Source organism: Maniola jurtina, chromosome 6 (assembly GCF_905333055.1).
Source record: "Maniola jurtina chromosome 6, ilManJurt1.1, whole genome shotgun sequence".
Lineage (NCBI taxonomy): Eukaryota > Metazoa > Arthropoda > Insecta > Lepidoptera > Nymphalidae > Maniola > Maniola jurtina.
In genome coordinates, this window is record NC_060034.1 from 551,046 (window position 1) to 575,309 (window position 24,264).

The 24,264-nt window shown below is 36.1% G+C and overlaps 1 protein-coding gene across 3 annotated transcripts; it reads left to right on the forward strand.

The window, feature by feature from the left end:
• Nucleotides 1–1,693: 1,693 nt before the first annotated feature.
• On the forward strand, nt 1,694–14,428 carry LOC123865964. 3 transcript variants are annotated; one of them, XM_045907218.1, is made up of 6 exons: nt 1,694–1,970; nt 4,059–4,171; nt 6,474–6,578; nt 9,345–9,530; nt 10,640–10,709; nt 13,137–14,428. In XM_045907218.1, the coding sequence occupies exons 1-5, from the start codon at nt 1,871–1,873 to the stop codon at nt 10,697–10,699; spliced, it is 564 nt and encodes a 187-aa protein (XP_045763174.1). In that variant the 5' UTR covers nt 1,694–1,870; the 3' UTR covers nt 10,700–10,709; nt 13,137–14,428. The 3 variants fall into 3 exon arrangements, with proteins under 3 accessions (XP_045763174.1, XP_045763176.1, XP_045763175.1); XM_045907220.1 differs by having other exon boundaries at nt 9,345–9,474; XM_045907219.1 differs by having other exon boundaries at nt 4,062–4,171.
• Nucleotides 14,429–24,264: the final 9,836 nt, after the last annotated feature.

Sequence of the window (24,264 nt, forward strand, 5' to 3'; positions counted from 1 at the left end):
AATTACATGCTCTGTGAAAATTTCATCTCTAAGTACCTACCTATTACGGTTCATGAGATACAGCCTGCTGACAGACAGGCGGATTGACAGACTGACGGGTACCGGAGGCTTAGCAATAAGCCCCGCTGGCATCTTCGGGTCAGAATCCTAAAAAGACACCAGAAAAAATATAAGTACAGACCTTACAAATCTTAATACCAAAAAAATATTTAACAAAATAATATAACACGTCCGCACGCTCCGATTGAGCAAAAGTCCAGACTCCAGAACTCTCGAAGGCCTTTTGAAAGATCGTTTTCCGAGATGATGCTTCCGTTCAAAATATGGCGGCAATCACAAGTGCGACAACACGTCAGTCAGTTATTTTTTTATATGTATTGTACATGTAGTTCCCCGTCAGTAGTAAAAATACTCGAAGAGATAAAATTCGATAATCCCTTAAAATATTTCAATTGTCACAAATCTAATCGAAAGAATTCTTGCTAACTACTTATACTTGATTACTTATATCTTATTATTATTGCTTGGATATTGCGAATAATAGCTGCAGTATTATTGGTATAGGTACCTACTATGAGTAGGTAGGTACAACCCGTAATAATCAACTTACTGGACAAAAGGAAGAGAGAGAAACCATAGCTATCTGACTAAACATAATAATATGTCAAAATTGCTCCTGAAAAATGAAAATCTCCTAAAAAATGTTTTTTCTGACCTACGTAATAAATAAAAAAATTAATTTGCCACATTATTAGAACCATTTTAGAAGCTTTTTAGAAGCACCTGACTAGGGCTCGACTGCACGATCCTTTGAGGAGGATATCCGCTTCTTGCGGCAATCTACGAGTTCTATTCGTAATATTCAATGAACCAATAAAGGAAGTTTAAGAAAGGTAACGGTAAATCCCAGCGCTAAACCTTCTAAGTTTCAGAAATGCAGTACATCCGTTAAGTAAAGCCTTGGAGACAATAAGCAACACGTATAGCAGAAGGCTATATCATTCGATTAATAACAGTTCCCAGAAGGGAAAATCAATTTACAGACCGCGGGCTGTACCACCGCGAAGGCTTGTTCCAACCTTGATTTGCGGGGGCAGCTCAAAGTTTTGATTTGTTACATTTCTGCAATTCTAATACATAAAACACAAAAAAATGTTTCCAGCTATGGCCGTTGTGAAATCATCCAACCGTTGTACCCCAAAGCAGTTGCGATAGACCACTAAAACAATGCATTGGGCACATTTCTTATTTTAGCGAAGTAGAACACGCCGAATATCCGCTAATATAAAATAATTTTTGACAGTGTGATTTTATGATATTCATGCTAAAACAGAGTATGTGACAATAACGAGAGAAAGTACTCAGCCACTCATGATCTGCAGACGAATAAGTTATAGCTACTGGACCAACGGGGCAACAGAATAAATAAAATTATAGGGTAGGGTAAAAAGTTGAGTATAGCTTCTTCCCACCGAAGGCTACATCCTTGTTGAGTAAAGGTATGCACACATTCCACCGGGTTTCAGCGAATGCACGGTGACGTTGCGGATCAGCTGTGCAAACAGCGACGTCGCGTCGCGTCGACGCCGCGTCACGTGTGACGTCACCCGCGGGCTTGACCGGCAAGCCCACACGTTGACTCAAACCTTTATAATAGAAAAGCAGCGCGGCACCAACCACAAACCATTAGACCGTCAAACGAGTAACACGTATACCTTAACAGACAAGTGGTCCGTCACAGTGTACCTTCACCTTTAATTGATGACTCGTAATTTCTCAAAGACAGAAAAGTGACCCGATAATTTTTTCAAGGACAATTTTTAAGTGCAAAAAAAAGTTTTTTAAGTGAAGAAAGTGAAGTGAGAAAAAAATGGAGAGAATATTAGTGCTCCTGGTTTTTGTGGTGTCAGTGGCCGCGTTCCGACCCAACCCTAAGTTCCCTAAGGAGGAAACGGATTTAATCAAAAAAGGTGTGATTTTTGGATTTTTTGGACCCCTTACAATTTGTTTATTAAGTAAATCAGCCAAGGTAAAGTCGCCTTTATGCCCTTCAACTTAGTGTAAGACTTGTGTTAGGAGAGGTTGCGAAGAACGTTCAACAAGTGGGATTTGACCCTAAGGCCTTTTCATTTCACCCTTCCTGACCTCCCTGATGCCCCGCGGTGAGCGCTGTGATCTTACAAGTCGGTCCCGGGTTCGATTCCTGATAGGACCAATTTTGAAATCTAACTTCCACATTGGCTCATGTCTGGGGGATGCTTAAACCCCTCGTGTTCCTGGAATTTTTACTTCAAGGAAGTAAAATGGTTGTCATATCAATAGCCCATTGCGTAATCGATTCAGCATCAATATGGTATGGAAGACTGACCTTGGAGGAGGTATGGCCATACTAAGCCCATAGGGCCATACCCCTAATCAATTTCTACTTTCTAAGCGATATCGTACCTACTGGAAAGCTTTTTTTGCTGACACAAGTTTGCCTTTGTAAGGTAGGGTAGGTTTAGTTACCTTCCCAATTTGCCCTTGTAGATAAACTTTCCCTAGGTTTACCTTATCATTAGACCAAACGAGAGCCAATATTCTTAACTTTTTGAACCTGGAATCCTTTTATTTCCTTACAAGGCTACATACAGCTTAAATCGGTACAATTATCAATATAGAAATTGTTCATTCAATTGTTCATCGAAAGGTACACCAGAAAAGGTTTTCATTATGTTTAAAAAAGGGCGGAAAAAAAACTCATTGAGAAAAATGAACTCAGTCTGGACGACTTAGGGTTGTATTTTGTATGTTTCATCCCATTGCCACGTGGTAGAAGGGGTGGTTATTTTATGAGGGTGTCATCCTGATGCAAGTAATAAGGCAAAATTGCTACTAATTTGACTACTAAATGAGTAGGATGTCAAGTAGAGTAGCGTGGCTGATGCAACTTGCGTGCTACTTAACATAGCCGCGTCAAATTCTTTGATAAGCGACAAGTTATTGCGACATCGAGACCATTTCGTTTTACTAAATAGCTTATGAGCTGTGATAGCCCAGTGGTTAAGACGTTGCCCTCGTTTGGGAGGTTGTGGGTTCGATCCCTGGTACCTCTAAGTTTTCGGATTTAGTATGTGTTTTAAGCAATTAAATATCAATTGTTTTAACGGTGAAGGAAAACATCGTGTTGAAGCCCACAGGCCTTTGAGTTCTCCATACTTAATCCACACTTGGCCAGAGTGGCGGACTATAGCCTTAAACTGCTTTCACTCTGACAAGAGACCTGTGCTCAGTAGTGGGCCGGCGATGGGTTTATCATGATGTGATTTAACTAGTTTAATAGTCACATCTTTACTTTTCACGACTCTAACATCCTTTTGCACCCTATTAAGTTTGTCGACCTCCTTGGTAGAGCAGTGAGGGCTATTGTCTTATAAGTGGGAGGTCCCAGGTTCAATACCCCGGCAGGGGCAATTTAAGAATTCTTCACTTCTAAATTGTCTCTGGTTTGATCTGGTGGGAGGCTACGGCCGTGGCTAGTTACTACACAACCGGCAAAGCCGTGCCACCAAGCGATTTAGTGTTCCGGTACGATGCCATGTAGAAAGTATAGATACCGAAAAAGGGGTAGACTAGGTATGGATTTCATGAAACTGCCATACCCCTTCCAAGTTTGTCCGCTTTCATCTTAGACTGCATAATCACTTATCATCAGCAGACATCGCAGTCAAGGGCTTATCTACTTGTAATGGAATTTAAAAAAAACAACTTTTGTTTTTTAAAGATTTTTAAATTCGAAATGTTGCAATAAAACTTAAGGCTAGCTTTATCTAATTAATTACGTGCTAATTTGGAATGGTACCAAAATGTTAGCTGCGTTTCCGCGTTGGACAGCCAGGCTGATTCTTTAATCAAGAATTGAGCCAGCCCTTCTGTCACCAGATAAGGTGACTCCAGTTTATCTGTCCGCCGGTTTCGTCACACCGTTTTTATTAGATTTAGGTTTCTAGATAGAAAGACTAATGATCCTTGGCCTAATCGATATTATTTTCCTACTTTAACCCAAACATTTTTGCCAGCAGTGTCCTGCGGTGCACACGAAGACAGAAGAAATGAAATCATCAGTAGATCCAAGTGCGGGGAACCTAAAGAAGTCTTCGTAGAGCTTAAACCTCAAAGCTCTTACATGAAAGTAAGTTCGTTTACTACTTACCTAATCATAAAACTTTTTAACTTTACCCGTACTGGAATCGAACTTGAGACCTCGTTCTTAGAAGGTGGCTAGGTGTTTTAACCGTTATAACAAGTTAGATACCTTCTGTAAGTTTATATGGGAATCGAAGTTTGGACCTCTGTCCAACAAGCATTTGTATTGATTGCCAGTATTTCCCTATACTCTGACCCTTGGAGTTTCTCTCTATGATCAAATCAGAAATGAGGAAATCCATCGGAGTACCAGAGTAACCGGTATAGCTTAATGGGTTGCGAAACTGAAGTAGCAATGGACAGGGCACATAGTTTAGAAAATCAATAGACGTTGGGTCCCAAGGTGTTAGATTGGCGATCTCACACCGGAAAGCGTAGCGTTAGGTAGACCACCCAGTAGGTGCGCTTATTAAATTCGTATTAATTGTATTGTTTAAACAAAATAAATAAATTAACTTAATATTATTTAGATAATGCTAGATTTAGTAATTAGATAAGGTTAGCATTAAATTTTATTACAATAATTTCAATTAAATAGAAAACACTTACTAATTAGATGCATAATACATTATTGCCTACTTATGACTCGAACAAGAAACCCAGAAAGTGACTCTTTTATTAATTGAATGAAATGTACTGCAGATAAGTGATAACATTTGTCATTTACCAAGTTACTTAATAGCTTAATATTACAGTAATGAAGTCATATTCTCAATTTATAACTGATACCTAACTGATAACTCGGTGTTACGTAGAAAATTTCCCCCTAGTAGTAAATAAACTACATAGTTTAGTAATTAAGCTAACATTTACAATCGGTTCACTCTTACAGTATTTATTCTATGAATCAATTCATCAATTTAACACGTGAACTGCTTTTTAACCCCCGACCCAAAAAGAGGGGTGTTATAAGTTTGACGTGTGTATCTGTCTGTGGCATCGTAGCTCCTAAACGAATGAACCGTATAAATTATAATTACAAAAACATATGACTTAATTATAAAAATATAGCTCTAATTTTAAAAATAGGACTTTCATGTAACCTGCCAACTCCCATTTTACTGATGGCTTTTCTCAAAACTGTTTCTTAACTAATGCCTACGCTCTAGACTTAAAAGGAACTTGCCTTCTCAAGTTTGATTTCGTGACTGAAAGAGTGTTATTTCGCTTATAGGTTTAATATAGATTGGGATAATATTATACCTGTCTTTCTATATTTTCCTTCGAGAAATTAAATTCGTAGCAATAGATATCATTGAAATAGTGCAAGTAAGTAAAGATAACGGTTTTATCTCACCAGCTTTAAAATGATAGTCATACCTACGTAGAAGATTTTTACGTTGTAAGTAGGTTTAGTAATCGTGCAAATATTGTCGTTAGGATAACAGGCTTCATTAAGAAATCGACCCGAAATAGATTGGAGTAACTTGTGTAATAGTTAAGTTTACCTAATTAGCTGACGTGCCTCGGGTCAAATATTTGAATATTATTTGTACGTGGACAATCACAATGTCGCCTACATCCGTGAGGGCAGTCATTATTGCGTGAGAAAATCCGCTTCCGAAACGATGGTTCCATCCCAGGGCTGCCACGTGCCACCTCGCTGATGACCAAATAAAACCGATACGCTTTTAAATAACAATTCCTTTTATTCATAACTAGAGGATGCCCGCGACTTCGTCCTCGTGGATTTAGGTTTTTAAAGATCCCGTGGGAACTGTTTGATTTTCCGGGATAAAATGCCTATATAGATGGGCCTTAAATAAGGTTAGATTTAAGTTTCATTGTAACATTATCAACAATAAAAGAGACATAAGTACCTACACGACTTTGGTGAAACTACTGTATTTAAATTATTTTAAGTAACGTGCTGTACATATTAATAATGCATTTTCCATACTTAATATACTTAATGCGAAAGTGTGTCTGTCTGTCTGTCTGCCTGCTACCTTTTTACGGCCCAACAGTTTAACCGATTCTGACGAAATTTGGTACAGGGTCAGTGTATATCCCGGGGACGGACATAGGCTACTTTTTATCCCGGAAAATCTAAGAGTTTCTACGGGATTCTTATAAACCCATCCGCTTAACCGATTTGTATGAAATTTGGTACCTAGGTAGCTTACGTCCCTGTAATTAACATAGGCAATCCACCCGGACGAAGTCGCGGGCATCCTCTAGTAGATAATAAATCCGATGGGTTCGCGGGTCTTTTTGTATATTTACCTATGTATTGATTACCTAGGTGTACCAACCCTACCTGTGCTGACGTGTGCGTATTTCCCCAGGTGAAGCCGAGCGCGGTGTGGGTGCGGCGCTGCGTGGGGCTGTGCGACCACGGGCCCGACGGGTCCAAGTGCATCGGCATCAACAAGACCATCGAACACATACCGGTGAGCCTATCAATACCTATCTCTTCACCATCGAGAAACCACTAAACTGAAAATTGCTAAGTACCTACTGCTGCGATGTTCACACGCAAGTTTTAAATTGTTCCGGCTTTGCGAACCTGACAACAGAGGCTAAGCGATAAGCGATGGTGTTATGGTGTTAATGCTCAAAATCTTTTGAGTTAACGGAGTCCACGATTATAGCTGTATGGCACCCACAGCGTCAGGAGCCTACAACCGAACTAGACCGCGAGGCCCTTAGTCAGGACGTACAGGCTTAAACTGTAGCCGACATAATACAAGATTTAACCAGAACGCTAGCAAAAAAGACAGCCGATAGTACTGATGATTACTGATGAGGTGATAAGGTACCACAATTTTTTTTAAATCCTGAATTCTTTGAAAGTTTACAATATATTGCAAATAAAACATCTGACTGGCTCTAGAGGTCAACGAACGTTACGTAAATAGGCCACTCGGGGTCAATGCCACGTCGTAGGTGGGGCATTGACCCGAGTTTTGCACGCTATACATTGCAGGTTTGAAAAAACTAAATCACTAAAACTACAAAATAAGGTAAATAGTTATTATTGGCATTGGATTGAACCCTAAGTATTTGGCACTAGTGTTCTGGTTACACCTTGTATAAGGCTTAAAATATCTTACATGCCGGGGAAGTGTTCTTCCCCGCGCCAAATCTTTCGGTATAGTTTGAAAGAAACAGTAGGTATTTAAAACACCTCAGCCCTTATAACCATAAATAAATCCCTGAATAAAATTCACACCATAAAATTCGTCTCGTGCATGTTTGACAAAGTAATCAAGCCAAAGGACAAACGCTATCTGTTTGTCTCGACTCGGCAATTCAAGTGCATCCTTGACATACTTGTTCATCAGCTCCTAGTCCTAGAGACCACCGTAAGATCTATCAATTCTCGGAAACAGACCCTTTTCGCTCACACATCAAACTTTCCTTGTAGCCTTTTTTACGTGAAAACTGAACAGTAGTTTTGATCTAACTTCTTATTGAGTATGAAAAACTAGAAAAGTTAATGAAAAAGTTTCACTTTAAAAAAAAAATTAAGTTAGAATTATATCACTTATCTAGGCAATCTAGGTAGGTATACAGCTGGGCAAAATACTTATCTATTAAATATCGTGATATAAAGTCATTCATGCAATACGTGTGTTGATACACAACAATCTTATTAATCTAAGATACGTAGTCCAGCACATTAGCCATTCGGCGTACAAATGTAAGACTAATTGAGATTACTATAAAAATATATAAAATACAAGGGATTATAAAATTAAACTTAGTACGATTATTACCGTAAATACATTATAGATCTAGTTAAATTCAATTTAGCTCTTATTAAAATTTTTTCTAAAAGGTGTTAAGCGAGTGAAGTTACAATGTAAATGTTCCAAGAATTGGGCTAGTATTAGGTAGCAAATCACGCTTTTAGGTAGATTAATTTGTATGAAAATAGATTTTTATACCAATAACTAACACTGGTTTCTTATTTTTAAAAGGGATTTAAGTTGCTCGCATAAGAATCGACACTGTACGCCCTTTACGTTTGACCCTAATCACAGATTATGAAAACATAATATTCACATACTCGTAAATCTACAACCTTGCCCAAGTATTACACAAGATATATAATATTCTTTACGATTTAAACGTACTTTATTTGCATTTAATTACGTAACGAATAGCTTGCGATCGCAATTCGTCATTGAGGCGCAAAACGAGTGATAATATTAATGATAATATGTCACGTTCTATTTGATTATGATAATGTTCATTAACATATTTGAATCATAGTAAATCCGTCTCTTCCAGCCGCAGACTTTTGATTAGATAACATCCATTTTCTGTAGGTAAAACATTATTTAGTAATTCTAAAATTTAGACTTCATAGTTTTAGATCTTCTTTAGAGCTTCCCAATAGTTAATAGATGTGACTGACTAGACACACTACGTCCACTTATAAAGTCTGTAAAAGATGCGCAGACCCTGGATCATTTGGCCGATGAGATGCTTAAAGCTTGTCAAACTTTTCCATGGGATCATATCGTTGAATTGGCGCAAATCTTACTGATCTTTATGCTTAATCATCGGCTGATCGTAAATATGTGGTTTGCATGAGCTCTTGTTCTATCGGTAATTGGTTGCGTAATGCACGAATGATAATAATGACATAATTCCCACACACATCACTGACTCAAGTCATCAGGTGGTCAGTATAATGTTTTGTTTTCTATTGTAATTGCGATGTTTAGATAATATCATTATTCAATAGATTCATATGATTTTGTTCATGAATCAAGCCTAAATTCAATTAAATATAATAAAAAGAAAATTATTCGTTCAGATAATAATATTGTATTGAAATTGACACTAATTTTAAAGTAAAGATTTCAATAATTTCAATAATTTAAAATTTAAATCAAGTATTGTATCAACCTTTTGTATTGATTTAAACTTTGAAAGAAAGGATACATTTTTCTCATTACCGAAAATTATAAGCTTTCAAAATCAATCGTTAAAAAATCTACTACACCACATTCATTAATTACTAGGTATACAAAACCACAAAACCAAAAAAATAAATGTTCTCAATGGTAAAACCACTAATAAAACACTAAATGATACACCATTATTAATTATAGCCAAAGTTTGCAATTTGAATTTTATCAGAACGATAAATTATAGACGAATATAACAATTTGAATTTAATAAGAATGTATTCTTTGTCATAGGTTCGAATATCAAACCTGAAAACGCTCAAGGAAACCTGCGCAACATACCCCGTGGAGGTCCACTTGACCTGTGGGTGTGGCTGTGACGTCGCGACCAGAGAATGCCCTTCCCCGAGGATCTTTAATCCTCGTAAGTGCAACTGTCAATGTCCCAACATGAAGGAAAGACGGAATTGTCTTAAACAGGTGCGTAAGATGATGGATGTCTGTGAAACTAACGTAGGTGTATTCAGCACGCATGCTTTTAAATTTTTAACTTTAATGTCACCGTTTTTTGTTTTTTTAAAGTGGTTCTGATTCTGTCTTGTACTAAACTTTAATTGAACGATTGATAAGACTAAAAAGTATAGTTACCATCCTATTCTGCAAATAATTGCAGAAAGAATAGCTCTTCTTTTTAATCCTATCATATTTTTAGAGCAAAGACTTATTTATGTTAAGTAAAGTCATCACTGATGTTGGATATTTATTTGTCAATTTGTATGATGAATAATATTTCCAACCAGTGTTGAGTTAATTTTGCAAGCAATGCTGTCAAAGTATAATGAAGTTTGTACATAACGAATTAGCACCACTGGCTTTTTACATTTTCATTTTTTTCAATAATAATAATAATTATTATTTATCAATCAATTTTTCTTTCATTTTTTATAAAACACATTTTATGCATGGATGTTTTTGAAATAATAGTTATGATTGTACTTAGATATATTTTTGAAAAGTAATGCTTCCATGTTACCATCGGTTTTTGTATATTGTACATACATACTTATACTTCCGAGCGTTGTTATATCGTGTTTTTGTTTGAATGCCGTGCTGAGTGCAGACATCCCTTGTCTTACATCAAAGCCTTGAATGTAACTTACTCAGTCACTATAGTTAAATACCAATTTGTATATGAAAATATTCTTTGACGAACCTTTTCGAAGATTTGTATTATAAAATTGAGATAGTGTTACACTCAGGGCTTTAAGCTTTCATTGTTTTTGTTTTGTTCTGTATTTCTCTTAACATTTTTATTAATACTAATTTCCACGTTCTCATCCGATGGAAGGTTAATGATGGTGCAGTCTAAGGTGGGAATTAAGCAGTAGAAGCAGCAATTTGGTATATTTGTATTTCAAGTCCTATATCGGTTTCTGTAGAATGCAAAATCGCTTGGCGAGATAATTTCGCTGGTAAATTGGTAGTCCAACACAGTTGAAGCCTTCCATCAGACCAATACAAATTAATACCATACCGAACTTTAGATTTCTTGGGACATAGAGATCGAATGATATTTTGTATTGTTATAGCGGAACCCAGTTATGAGGTGGAATCCATCTAAATGCATCTGCGAAAGAAGAAGAAGGTGAGCTGCTCAAAGGAGATCATTCTAGCTCCATACATTTTTGGGCCTTTTCTGAAAGTGCCGGCCAACGAAAAAAAATGGTACGGATCGTTAAAACTAGCCATTTGGAGTAATAGTTAATATGGCAGAAAAGTTGTAGGGTTGCTCTGAACCAAGTTATACAAGGTCGAAGATTCGTAATTTTCATACATTTTATTGATTTCTAAAAGTGCTGGGAAACATAAAATAATGTTAGATATTGCTAGAACTAATGATTTGAAGCAATTTTCATTATGAACCGAAGGCTGTGGGGCCATTATATGCCGTGTTATACAAGTTATACAAAAAATGAATATACTTTGTATAATTAATTGTAACCGATTTTATGATTTTGTTACTGTTTTGATCGTTTTATACGAATTTGAATACACGTACAATTATTGTGACTCCCACGAAGTGCTGGATCAGCTGCAATGTGGACAAAATTCGTTTATACATACCTGGATTGTATGCGGCCTTGTAATACTAGGTGATCTCATCCAGCCATCTCCCAAACTTCTGCCACTGGGAATTGGGATATCTCCGGCGAGCTCTGTGATGTATGCACCATTTGGTTATACGTACTGTTCACCATAGTAACTACGGGCTTGCTTCAGTCGATAGCTGCCCAAAGCAACCTGCGTCAATTCTTCTGTGAATCTAGGAAAGTCATTGAACGGAGGAGGTTGGCTTCCATAGCCTGGAAATGAGCTCTCCTTCTATTATAATTAAATATTGTTTGTGATAACAAGTTCTGCTGAACTGTTTTGCTCATTGACCGTTCATGGATTACGTCAAGAAAATCACGTACATGCACGTTGTTGTCTATCAGAACATGATAGCCGTTCAGCAATGCTGACAAAATCCTGAAATAATCGATCATGTTACTTAATGTCCGGTTACAAATCCTGAATAACCCTGAGTAAACAAAAATCTCTTCCAAAGCGGTCGTTAATCATTTACATTATCCAGCAGCAAATGGTAAAAAGTCTAGATTTATTGGCTTGGTCAGTAGTTAGCTGGGTTTTTACTGATGTTTTATTACTGGCATTTGTGCCACATAACCGCACACCTCAAGAAAGAAGATTACCTCAAGATTGTTTATGGTTTCTCTAAAACCTTGGACTAAGATAAAAATCCAGTAAAAATCTTCTATATCATTTAAGGTATCATTTAAAATCTGGGCATTGGAAGTTGCTGCAGCGTGTAGATTATTGTTCCATCGCAACCAATATAAAGGCTTTTAGTGGTTTCGGAACTTGTGGTTAGGGTATGATTTTCACTGAAAAAAGTAATTAGTGCTTTTCTGAAGATATATGTACATGCCTGTATCTGTCTGCACATGCCTTTTATAGATAGCCTTTCTGTCTTGAGGCATGCGGTTATGTGACACAAATGCTAGAAACAAAACATTTAAATGAAACCCAGCTAATTACTGACCAAACCAATAAATCTAAGCTTGTTACCATTTGCCGTTGGATGGTGGAAGTGATGAACAATTGCTTTAAAAGAGATTTTCGTTTGCTCAGGATAGATCAGAGTGACCGGGAGTAACGTGATCGATTATTTCAGGATCGCGGTAACATCGCTAAACAGCTATCATGTTCTGATAGACAATAACGTGTACTACAGACATGATTTCCTTGACAAAATCCATGAACTGGTCAATGCGCAAAACAGTTCAGCAGAACTTGTTATCACACACAATAATTATAATAGAAGAAGAGCTCATTTCTAGGCTATGGAAGCCGACATCCTCCGTTCAATGACTTTCCTAGATTCACAGAAGAATCGACGCAGGTTGCTTTGGGCAGCTATCGACTGAAGCAAGCCCGTAGTTACTATGGTGAACAGTACTTATAACCAAATGGTGCATTCATCACAGAGCTTGCCGGAGATATCCCAGTGGCAGAAGTTGGGGAGATGGCTGGATGAGATCACCTAGTATTACAAGGCCACATACAATCCAGGTATGTATAAACGAATTTTGTCCACATTGCAGTTGATCCAGCACTTGGTGGGAGTCAAAATAATTGTATGTGTATTCAAATTCGTATAAAACAATCAGAACAGTAACAAAATCATAAAATCGGTTACAATTAATCATACAAAGTATATTCATTTTTTGTATAACTTGTATAACACGGCATATAATGGCCCCACAGCCTTCGCGTCATAATGACAATTGCTTCAAATCATTAGTTCTAGCAATATCTAACATTATTTTATGTTTCCCAGCACTTTTAGAAATCAATAAAATGTATGAAAATTACGAATCTTCGACCTTGTATAACTTGGTTCAGAGCAATCCTACAACTTTTCTGCCATATTAACTATTACTCCAAATGGCTAGTTCTAACGATCCGTACCATTTTTTTTCGTTGGCCGGCACTTTCAGAAAAGGCCCAAAAATAATGATCTCCTTTATAGAATTCTGTGAAGAATCTGACAAGACATCGATAGCCTTTTCCAAATGGAAACTGGGAAGGTAAAAAAGCTAATTTGTTCCTTCAAGATATGAACATCGAATATTTTTCTATGACAAAATACTCACTAAAGATAGTGAAATCAAATTTGTTAGAATCTATACAAATTGATCCAACTTCAAAGAAAATTCCTTGAAGGTATACTCAAATGAAGTTTTTGTATTGAAGACAAGTGTTTCACCATGTGAGAGACATAGTTGTGAATAGATACCTACGTAATAGTAGATACAAACTCCATATGACTGATCAATGTGTCTTATAGTTTAATTGTATTTGAAGAAAACTAAGCAGTATTACTATTATGCATAAGTTATTTATTTGTTTAATTGTATTTAATGTAAAAATGGGACCAAACGGTGTTGTGAATTGACTGGCCTTAATGTTCCATTATTTCTTACGTCCTATTAATTAATATATTGTACTTAATTCTCTTAACTTACTTTCATCTTATCCTATAGTTAGTTTACCTAAGTCGTTTTAGGTTAAGGTCATTGACATCACTTTTCAGTATTGTTTCTTAGTTTAAGGCGTTTGATGATAAACGCAATTCCTAAATTGTGATATTGTCGTCTAATTTCCAGTAGGTTAAGGATAAATAATTTTGTGCCTGCCTAAAGACTTTACCTCAAATTGAGCACAATAATTTCTTTATCAAATTTCTTACTTAACTATTCATGAAAATAATATATTATCATCAACTTTCTGTATTTTTCTTTATAATACTTAAGAATCATTCGAAACTTAAAATCAAGTATTACATACTCGCCTATCAATATTTTTACTGTATGCCATTTCAATAAAATTAAAGGCACGGTTATTTAAATAACTATGGTAGGTCTATGTATTAGTTATGTACTTAATTAGGTAATATTTTCAACTCCATTATGTATTTGCTTCTAGTCAAGCGATTCTTTTAATTTAAAATATTGAATTAAGTATTGTAATTTATTGTAAATATTGGACTCAACTTTTTGTAACTAGCTCTCTGAGTGTATTTGTATATTTTTGAAAATTGTAAATTTGTGCAACTTTTGTATAATATTAAAATGTAAATTAGGTAATTTTGTAAGGACTAGTCTAGATAGTGCCAAAGGCATTGAATCTCAAGTGTATAAAATATTAAATAATAATTTATTACTTTAATTGTAACAGCTTAAGAAGCTTTAAGTGATCGAATCACGTGATTAGTTTTAACTTTAAAACTAAGTATCTGCTGAGAAATAAACATTTGTACTTAATTTTTTTATACATATTTTGTTTTATTTTAACCTCATTACAACAATAATCTATTTTTTTAACTTTCTTCAGAATAGAATTAGAAATCATGCATTGCAAGACACTAAGTGTCGTGGTAAAGTACATATTCAATTTACAATAATATGCCATACTGTAATGTATACAAGCAATTGCAGCGCCGTGTATTGCTGGAGCGAGTCAAATCCAAGCTTTTTTGTCCAAGGTGACTCCAAAAAAAAAACTGTAGAGTTCTCCATGTTTAGTGTATTTCATTATAGAATTTAAATATCCATTTAGTTGTATTAAAGATGATGTGAAGTAATTGTTGCGTATTTAGGAGATACAATCTAGAGTTCACGACTCCGATAGCCGCTCGCCAGTTTCCCGGAACCGTCGATGTTGGCCGGCCTGAACCCGCGACCTTTCGGCAAACGTGTGTTTAATCTGTCATAATACAATCTTTAATTACCTAATGCCACTTGCAATCGTTTTCAACAGAGAACTCTCCGTCACAAAGATAATTTGAATACAAAGATAATTGATTCTCATTTGGATATTATACTACCAAAGTCATTGAAATTTTGCATACACATTTTAGAAACAAGTATAAATTAAAAATTTATAACACCCCCGACAAGTAAAGGTTACAGTAATAACTAGAAAAGAGCTGATAACTTTCAAACGGCTGAACCGATTTTCTTGAATTATGGCTAAAACACTCTAGATCAAGCCACTTTTCAAACAAAAAAACTAAATTAAAATCGGTTCATTAGTTTAGGAGCTACGATGCCACAGACAAATACACAGATACACACGTACACACGTCAAACTTATAACACCCCTCTTTTTTGGTCGGGGGTTAACTAACACAACTTTGAGAACATTATGGAGCACATTCACGCAGATTTCCTCACGCTGTTTTCCTTTACTGTTAAATCAAGAACTAATAAATAGGGTTTACTTATTGCCATTGGAACTGACCAAAGCAATTAGAATTTTCTTGAGCGTGCAATTTACCTATCGCTAGAATATAATATTACATAACATAAACAGACGGTTAATAAATATTATAAATATTTAATGTTGCGGTTTCAATTTATGTGTTACGCTTACGGATAATATTAATTCTGATTTAAAAGAATTGCATATTATTTATAGCTACTTTAAAATATAGTCTAGTAAATGTAATGTAGAGATATTTCACAGATAGCATGTGAAAAATCATTGAAAAGCCTTTTAATTTACGTAACACTTAAGAATATAAATCTAATGCTTTTTTATTTAAAGTAGCCTTGAAAAACCAGTAAGCGAAATCTCACAAAGTTAGCTTATTATTAAAAATTCTGCTTTTTAGTTTAAATTTTGCGTGCGCACGGTAATCGACCTGACCTAGACGCTAAAAAGCTGCAAGCGAGAACACTTACATCGCTACGAAAAATCAATTTCCATAAAAAATCGCCTGAAATCACTGTAAAATTATAATTTCACCAAATGAAAATGATGTGAAAGTAGCAATAATGCCCATTTCAAGTTTAGCGAATTCGAGGATTAACGGAAATAACGTAGCACCTCTACAGAGCTACGGTCGTAGCATTAGGCCACATGCACACTAACAGAAAGACAGTAACAATAAATCACGTAGCTAACATTCCGATCATGGATGTCTCCATCGAATTTCTTATCAGTTCTTATCACAACAAATGGTTACAAAACTAAATAGTCAAATAAGTATAATTTTATTAATCAAAGTAATTATAGAAAAGTCAATGACCTCTATCTGTCAACTATCAATGGAAAAGTACGGATTACAACCTAAGGTTTTTTCTGTATTACTAGTAGTAGGTATTACAAAATTTTGAAAAGACGTCGGAATATAATGAAAAATCATAATACTTTTACTTTAATTACTTTTTACTTATTGTTAGTTTCATCACAGTATCGAAAAGTATCGCAATAGGTATGATATTTATTGTAAACTGTTTTATTATTAATGTTAACAAATAATATGTACCTACTCTAACCGGGTTTAAATCTGAGTTACTTAAGAAGTTACCTAATAATAAACCTTCGATTCACGAATTATTTTTGTTGCCAACAGGATTTAGATCATTTTTAGCAACACGGGTTTACCCACATTAATTACTTAACACACGTTAAATGATATGATAAAAGAAACCCGTTTTAGCACATAAATCATAATAACAAAAGTCTCATTTAAATACTAATTTACCGTTAGCCCACTAACCACATCCTAGTTAGTTAATTAACCAAAGGTGAACGCACATTGCACAACAGACACAATACGCACGCAAACATGTCATCATCATCATAGTCAGCCTGTGGACGTCCACTGTTGGACATAGGCCTTCCCTAAAGAGCGCCACCTTAGCCTTCCTCATCTAGCTACTTTCCGCCAGCCTCTTTATATCGTTGGTCCATCGTGTTGGAGGGCATCCCACACTACGCTTGCTTATACGTGGTCTCCACTCAAGGACTTTCCGACTCCTACGGCCATAGCCTCTCCGACAGGCATGACCTGCCCACTGCCACTTCAGCTTGCTAATAGTTTGGGCTATGTCAGTAACCTTATGACGTAAACAAACACACAAATACTAAGCCGTAATAAGGCTCACAACTGCGCATGGGTCTCCTATCAGAATGAGAAGCCACACTAGCCAAGTGCGGATTATCAGACTTCACACACCTTTGAGATCTTTAGGGAGAACTCTCAGGCATCCAGGTTTCCTCATGATGTTTTCCCTCACTGTTAAAGCAAGTGATATTAATTAATTGCTTAAAAACGCACGTAGATCCGAAGAGTTAGATGTGCGTCCCCGGAATTGACCACTGACGACCTATACTAGGCTATCACCGCTTGCGTGCGCTAGGTGCGCCATATTCGGTGCGAACTAATGTGCATACAGCTTTAACCAACAAAGGCACACAGAACGAATTTAGTAGTTACGCTCGAACTTAGCCAAAATAAAAACAGTGATTCCCCGATTGCGTAAAATCCGGAATAATTTACAAACACACAACAATCGCGATTGTAAAGATAAATTGTTATAAAAAGGATATAAAAAATATAATAATAAGTAAGTATTATGATACGATATTTTTGGTATTTATGGTTGATTGCCGGGATTTCTAAATGTTAATCACCATGACCGCAGCGGTAATAGCCTAGTGGAAATGACGTCGGTCTTTTCGGGGTCTCGGGGTCCAATTTCGGGCACGTACCTACCTCTAACTTTTAGTCAGAGTTATGTGCATTTGCAATTAAATTATATCACACGTGAGCTTAGAATAATAACACCCGCATGCCTGAAAGTTCTCCATAATGTGTCAAAGGTGTGTGACGTCTGCCAATTCGCGCTTAGCCAGAGTGTCGACTAATAGCCAAGTCCTTTTCGTTCTTAGAAGAGACCCGTGCAGAGTAGTGATAAATAGAGAGTACAGCTTAGTAATGATTGAATCCCGATAGTTGTTGAAAACTTTGGCAGTCATTATTTCTTACACGGTAGCATTTTTTCACAAACTATATAAAATTGATCTAATTATGATTTTGAAAAACGTATTTACAAAGCAATGCTGCTTACTCGAGAACGAAAACCCATTTTAATTTGACTCAAGTATTTCATACGTTGGATTTTTCAAAGTTAAAATGTTATGCCTTTGTCAACGATAGGTTTCTATAAATATATTTAATTTCAGCTTTACATTACAGCTCTTACAGTTAATTTCCAAAATGACTGGATGAAACTATAAGAGTTCCTAATTTTACTGCAGAACTCTAAAACCCTACGGAACCCTCAAGGTCTATGATTTCGGTGTAGTTCCGGCTTGACCAGTATCATCATCCACACAACAAAGCCAAAGCTATCCCCAAAGAGTAGTTACTTACCTCATTACCGGATTCGTAAACAATGAGAAACCACAGTATATGTACATACCTACAGTAGGAGGTACCTGAGGGCTGAGGCATAATACTTACATATCTGAACGATTAATCCACTACTAAGAAAAAAATGGCAGTTATGGGATCTGCGGACAGAAGTAAAAACTTAATTAAACTACGAAATAAGTAATTGTTTTTTTTTTTTCAAAAATTAAATAAATAAATTTTATTTCAGGCAATAACCTATAGTAAAAATTATTATGACAAAGAATTTATTACAATATGAAACACATACTCATTAAATTATCATGAAAAGTACAGATTAAAATTTCATGATTTTTTAATTAAAACCACTATATTTATCGGCATTCCGGGCACTATTCACATAGCATGTCGGTGACGCGTAAGTTTTTCTATCCCAAAATCGCTCAATGCGCCTATAAGCTTTTACTTACTTCTATTTAATTTGTTTTGCCGACTCCGCTCGGTACAATCCCTCCTTTGTCTCACCCCTGTAACAGGATTGCTCCGACTAGTTAGGCGTCTCCGTCGACCGACTGTATGAAGTTTCTCTAGGCTGTGCAGAAACCTTGTAATTTCGTTAATGTGAGTTTTTGCGCGGAACTGTGTCAGTGGGTTATTCCTCCGAGAGTAATTGGCGTCAATTACGTAATGTTACACCTATTATTACGTGACCAGCGTTTGGCTGTGTCACACTATAAAAGCGTTGGTTTCCACTTCTTACGCTTCGTTCGCTTTCCTACATTTTGCTGCCCACTTTGCTCCGGTCTTGAACATCCGATTTACGCAGTTTATTGACTTTCAGGTCTGCGTTAAGGACGTTCAGCCAGCGCTTTCTTGGGCCTCGGGCTGGGTTCTTATTCTAAGGTCTCGGGATTAAAAAAATAAAAATAGCGAGCAAACGAGCAGGTGGGATATCTGATGTTAAACGAGTACCGCCGCACATGAACATTTGCAACACCAGATTAACCACCGATGCGTTGCCGACCTGAGAGTTTCTGTCAATATTCTCAAAGAAGCCAATCCGCTCTTTGCCAGCGCGACGTGATACACTTTTAAGCCAAGCTCTTTTTATGCTGAGAGGAGACCCATGCTCAGTAGTGAGCCGGCAATGGGTTAATAATGATGATATTAGAAAAGCTCATGTTGTCATGTATCAGTGTGATAGTGGTCTAAACCGCAGAAAAACTACCGCTGTTTATTTACAAAAGTTTTCCGCTCAATCATTTTCCTACCTATTTATTAAATAAACATTCTTAGAGGAAATTTATTAGATATTCGATAATCTCCTATCATCTCACTTCTCCTCGACCTCTATCAATGGTAACATGAAGTGTCTTGGCTCGCAGTCCGTCCGTCGGTCCGTCAGTCTGTCAGTACTTATCTCGTGAACCGTAATAGGTAGAGAGGTGACATTTTCACAAAACGTGTATTTGTATCGGCTTATAACAACAAATAATCAAAATTTAAAAATGACCACCATTAAAACTTAAAATAACTAAAAAGTGTTATTTCTTATACGTTGGTACGAAACCCTTCGTGTGCAACGCTTGACCGATTTTTATTTATTAATTCATTAAAGGCAAACGCTTGACCGCAATCATACCTGATGGAAAGTGACCATGTGGCCTGAGATGGGACGCGTTTACCTTGAACATGCCATACAGGTACCCAATTCTTAATGTTACGTAGATGGGATTACCTACAGATCTTGAAAAGATCTTTCGTCACCTTTGACGTGAGGTCCATAAGACTCGTGATGATGATAAGATCACGCCGCGAGTCGTGACGTCATCGCGCGTCACAGACATCCTAAACATAACAATGCGGTACAGCGACTAATCATCGAGGAATTCGGCCTACGTTGGACGAACCAAACTATAAAGATAGGGTACCCATCACGTGGTCTAATTTATTTAAAAACAGGACAAGACTCGAAGAAATTTTCATTAGGAGTAAATTTAATTTTCATATACCTATAATAATAATGACGATTCTATAAAATAAACTTTAATTTAAAAAAATTAAACATTTAAAAAAAAAACTAAAATATTAAACTATGAGTTAAATCTTACAAGGAGAAAACATTGATAGATTTTTGGGGTTCTCACTCATTGCCATTATCAACCTATCGCCGGCTCATTATAATGACCGCAGGGCTTCTCTTAAAATGAAAAGGATTTTAGGCCGTGTTCTACCACGTTGGCCAAGTTAGAACCCACTAGAGCTTGTCTATTTTGAAATGACGTGCCGCACTACATAATTTTGTTGACATAGATGTGGTGGTGGGGCGCGTCATTTCAAAATAGACAAGCTCTACCTCCCGGATAGGAGGCAAACGTGTCGCGGCTTTATATTAATTTAGAATAACAGACATAAATATACTGTTTAATGGAATGACATTTTATCAGGATTTTGCGGATTCGTCCCACAGTATTTAAACTCATGGTGACGCTACATAAAGTAAGTACAATAAACCTGCGTGTTATAAACATTGAATCACTACCACGTGAGACCGTTAACTTGATTCGGTAAATGTACAGAGGGATATTCATGGAGCTTCAGTGCGAATTCCACACGACTTTGTAACGGGGCTAATTCGGTACTCCACCCCTACCGTGTCCTGTAACAGGTATCAATGTTACACGTTCAGCGTACCTGGTCAGGGAAACGAGCTTTTTTTCAGATACATCATACAAGGTTAGCCCTTGACTGCAATCACACCTGGTGGTAAGTGGAAGCGGGCTAACCTGGAAGGGGAATGGCAGTTTCCATTAAACCCATACTCTTTTGGCATTATAACGGAACGCCAAATCGCTTGGCGGTAGGGTAGTTAACTAGATTATGATTGGGTACATGCAGTAAGATGAAAGTGGGCTAGCCATAATGTGGAATAATTAATTCTATTTTATTTAAATTTTGTTTAAGTGATTTTAATTTGTACCTACAACAATGCAATTTTATTTATTTCAAAAATGCAATCATTATCTACATTACATACAAATAAAAGTTCGTCAAACTCAGTAGACAGTTATTCCAGATCTTTCAAAACCTAGAACCATAGGCCGAGAGCCGGCGTGAAACTTATATCGATTTTTAAACCGAGCCTCAAAAAGGAAGAAGTTCTAAATCCGACGCGTATGTCTACCTTGTATCAGTGTTTGGTACCCAGAGGGTGCTAACGGGACCCATAACTAAGCCTCCCCTGTCCATCCGTATGTCTGTCAGCGGACTTTTTCTCGTGAACACTGTACTATGTAGAATGGCTATCTATTGGCGCTATAACAACAAATAGTAAAAAATTAAAATTAATCTCCTTAAAAAAGGTACTATTTCTTGTACGATGGTACGGAACGCTTCGTCTATGAGTCCTCTTGACCGGTTATTTAACAATAAGTTCTAATACATTCTTATTGTATTCTTTCTTTAAAAATATAAATCTTCTATGTCTGAACTCATGTAATTAGTTGGAGTATGGCTAATATTTATTTTAATAACATTTGGAATTAATTACTTACATTATTTCTATTATTAATTACCTATTTTGTATAGAACTATTTCTATTATGAAATTTTATAATTGTAACCTAAGATTCACGTATCTCGAGCTAACAGTGTGATACGTAAAATTTTACCTTGAATGTTTTATAATTTAAATAATTATGTAGAACAATGGTTTCATTGAGAAAATCTCGATAGCTAAATAAGGCAAAATCTCGGAAGGAGTTTCCACACGTCACGTTTAGTTCGGCGCACGCGGCGTACGTGAAATTATTTTAAGCTCGTAAAGTCCAGAATTAGTCCGCCGGTGTTCATATATTATCTTAAAAAGTAAACAAGCAGTTTAAATTAAGAACAGTTGAACAGTTACGCATGCGCGTGGGATAGCGTGGCAGATTGATGTTTAGTTAATTCTTGCTTGATGTTTACGCAGTGGCGGGAATTCGGACATGTTTGTTTTCTAACTTCGATTTAGTGAAAATTCACTATAGCCGCTGACAGACTTGTTATTTTCAACTGGTATGAGTGCATTTATTTGTGCTTGATTTAGTTTTATTCGAGTTTTTTCCGGTGATTGCACTCTTTCTTTAAATTAAAATAAATACTTAGGTAGTGAGCTTCAGGGTTTTCATACTGACGGTAAATTTTCTATTTTGAAAGACACGGAAAGCTTAACAAAAAGCTTAAGTCCTTGATATAGAAAACCAGCAGAAAACATGATAGAATACTTATCTATTTTTTCTGTCCACTAAAGACTCTCAGAGATCGATTATAGGATAAAATAAGTGCTTTTAAAATAAAATTTATCTGAAAACTATTTCAGCGTTTCCTATAAATAAAAATTCTTCAATTCTTTGTCTCCCCGATGCTACTTTTCTCCTCGTTACTTATAAGGCTTATAGGGCTCATACAGTACTATCTAGCTTAAGTAAAATCAGTTGTTTATACTTAAAACTGTTTTAGGATCAACTACAAGTATATCTAAATTATTTTACCGATAATATAGGTACTCGTATATCTTATAATTATTTTTGCCAAAAATAAAACAGAAACTCGTGTAAGCCAGCTAGTTCTGCTCTGTTCGATTAACGTCGATCGTATACTAGTTAACAAATGAACACTTAATCGGCAATGATCGGTTATATTTATTACATTCCACACTCATTGATGTTTAAAAGTTAATGTTATCCACGCACAACGTTGATGTAAACTTGTAAAGAATCGTATTTCTAGACCGCACTAGATTCATTCACGGAAAATTTCGCAATGGTGGATGTTTACCTGATCTCATGCGAACATAGCTTGCTATTAATTTATCTGATACTCGGTAACTGCTAGGTACTTGCTAGGTATCTGACAGAGGCGTAGTTGAAGAGAGCAAAGGTGGAGAAACTTCACAATATGACGAAAATAAGAGAGGACGGGCGCGGGTACATCTTATTGGAACATAATATATGTAATCTCATTACATCAAGAAAAACTTAAGAAACTATTTTTGTAGGATGTTTTTCTGTCATTCGATATTCGAGATTCGATGTTTCGTTCCACATGATTGTCGTAAAAAGTATGTCTTCTTGTAAACATTAAATTATAATTATTAATATAATAAAGATTGAGTTTGTGGGCGGAACAAGATTTTATTATTACCATTTCATCTCACATGCTGCACGTTGTATCATTTGTCTGTAGGTATAGGCGGACAACCTATAGCGAATTAAGGTTGTTGTTTCTTGCAGATCGCTTAATCAATAGGTATAATTACACTTGAAAAGTAAATATCATTTTCAAAAGTTAGTAGAGTCAATCGACTTACGTTTCACAAAAAATTAGTGTCTATCTGTCAATAAAATCAATAAAGCCAGCGATTTGTAAATTAAATTCCAGAATCTGATAATTATTTTAATAATAAGTAATTACTGTTAAGTAAATACTTAGCTAATACCTTCTTTTACGCAAAGAAAATTTAGTGTCTATGCTGATCCGGCCCTATCTAAACTCTATAAATCTCAGGATCGATCCAATAAATTGCTAGTTACGTCCATCTTCTCAGCGTTTTATGTTGTAGGAAAATCCCCCGGAAACTGTAGCAGTACTGCACGTAGGCACATTTTTTGTAACCCACGGGAAATACTTCTCTTATTACTCATTCAACCAGAAACAAATTCCTCCAGGTGAGTGCAAATAAGTAAATTACACTGTACTGGAAAATAATTTAATTTTAGTTAGCCCACGCCCACGTTGAGCGAGTCGCGTACAAAACGGGTTCATTTAGATTTTAGAGTAAGACTCGATATTTTGTGGTAAAAAATAATATTATATGATCAGTTCATTAAGTAAGATTTCGAAATAAGTTTAAGGCGTTTACAGTTTGCTTTATACCTTAAACAACTCGCAACAACCTAGGTCGCAG

Bases quoted from the DNA above. Each gene is read 5' to 3' on its own strand.
- LOC123865964 (XM_045907218.1), top strand. From the start codon at position 1,871: ATGGAGAGAATATTAGTGCTCCTGGTTTTTGTGGTGTCAGTGGCCGCG. The intron at 1,971-4,058 runs GTGTGATTTTTG...CATTTTTGCCAG, and splicing joins AACGGATTTAATCAAAAAAG to CAGTGTCCTGCGGTGCACAC. The intron at 9,531-10,639 runs GTGCGTAAGATG...GTATTGTTATAG, and splicing joins GACGGAATTGTCTTAAACAG to CGGAACCCAGTTATGAGGTG.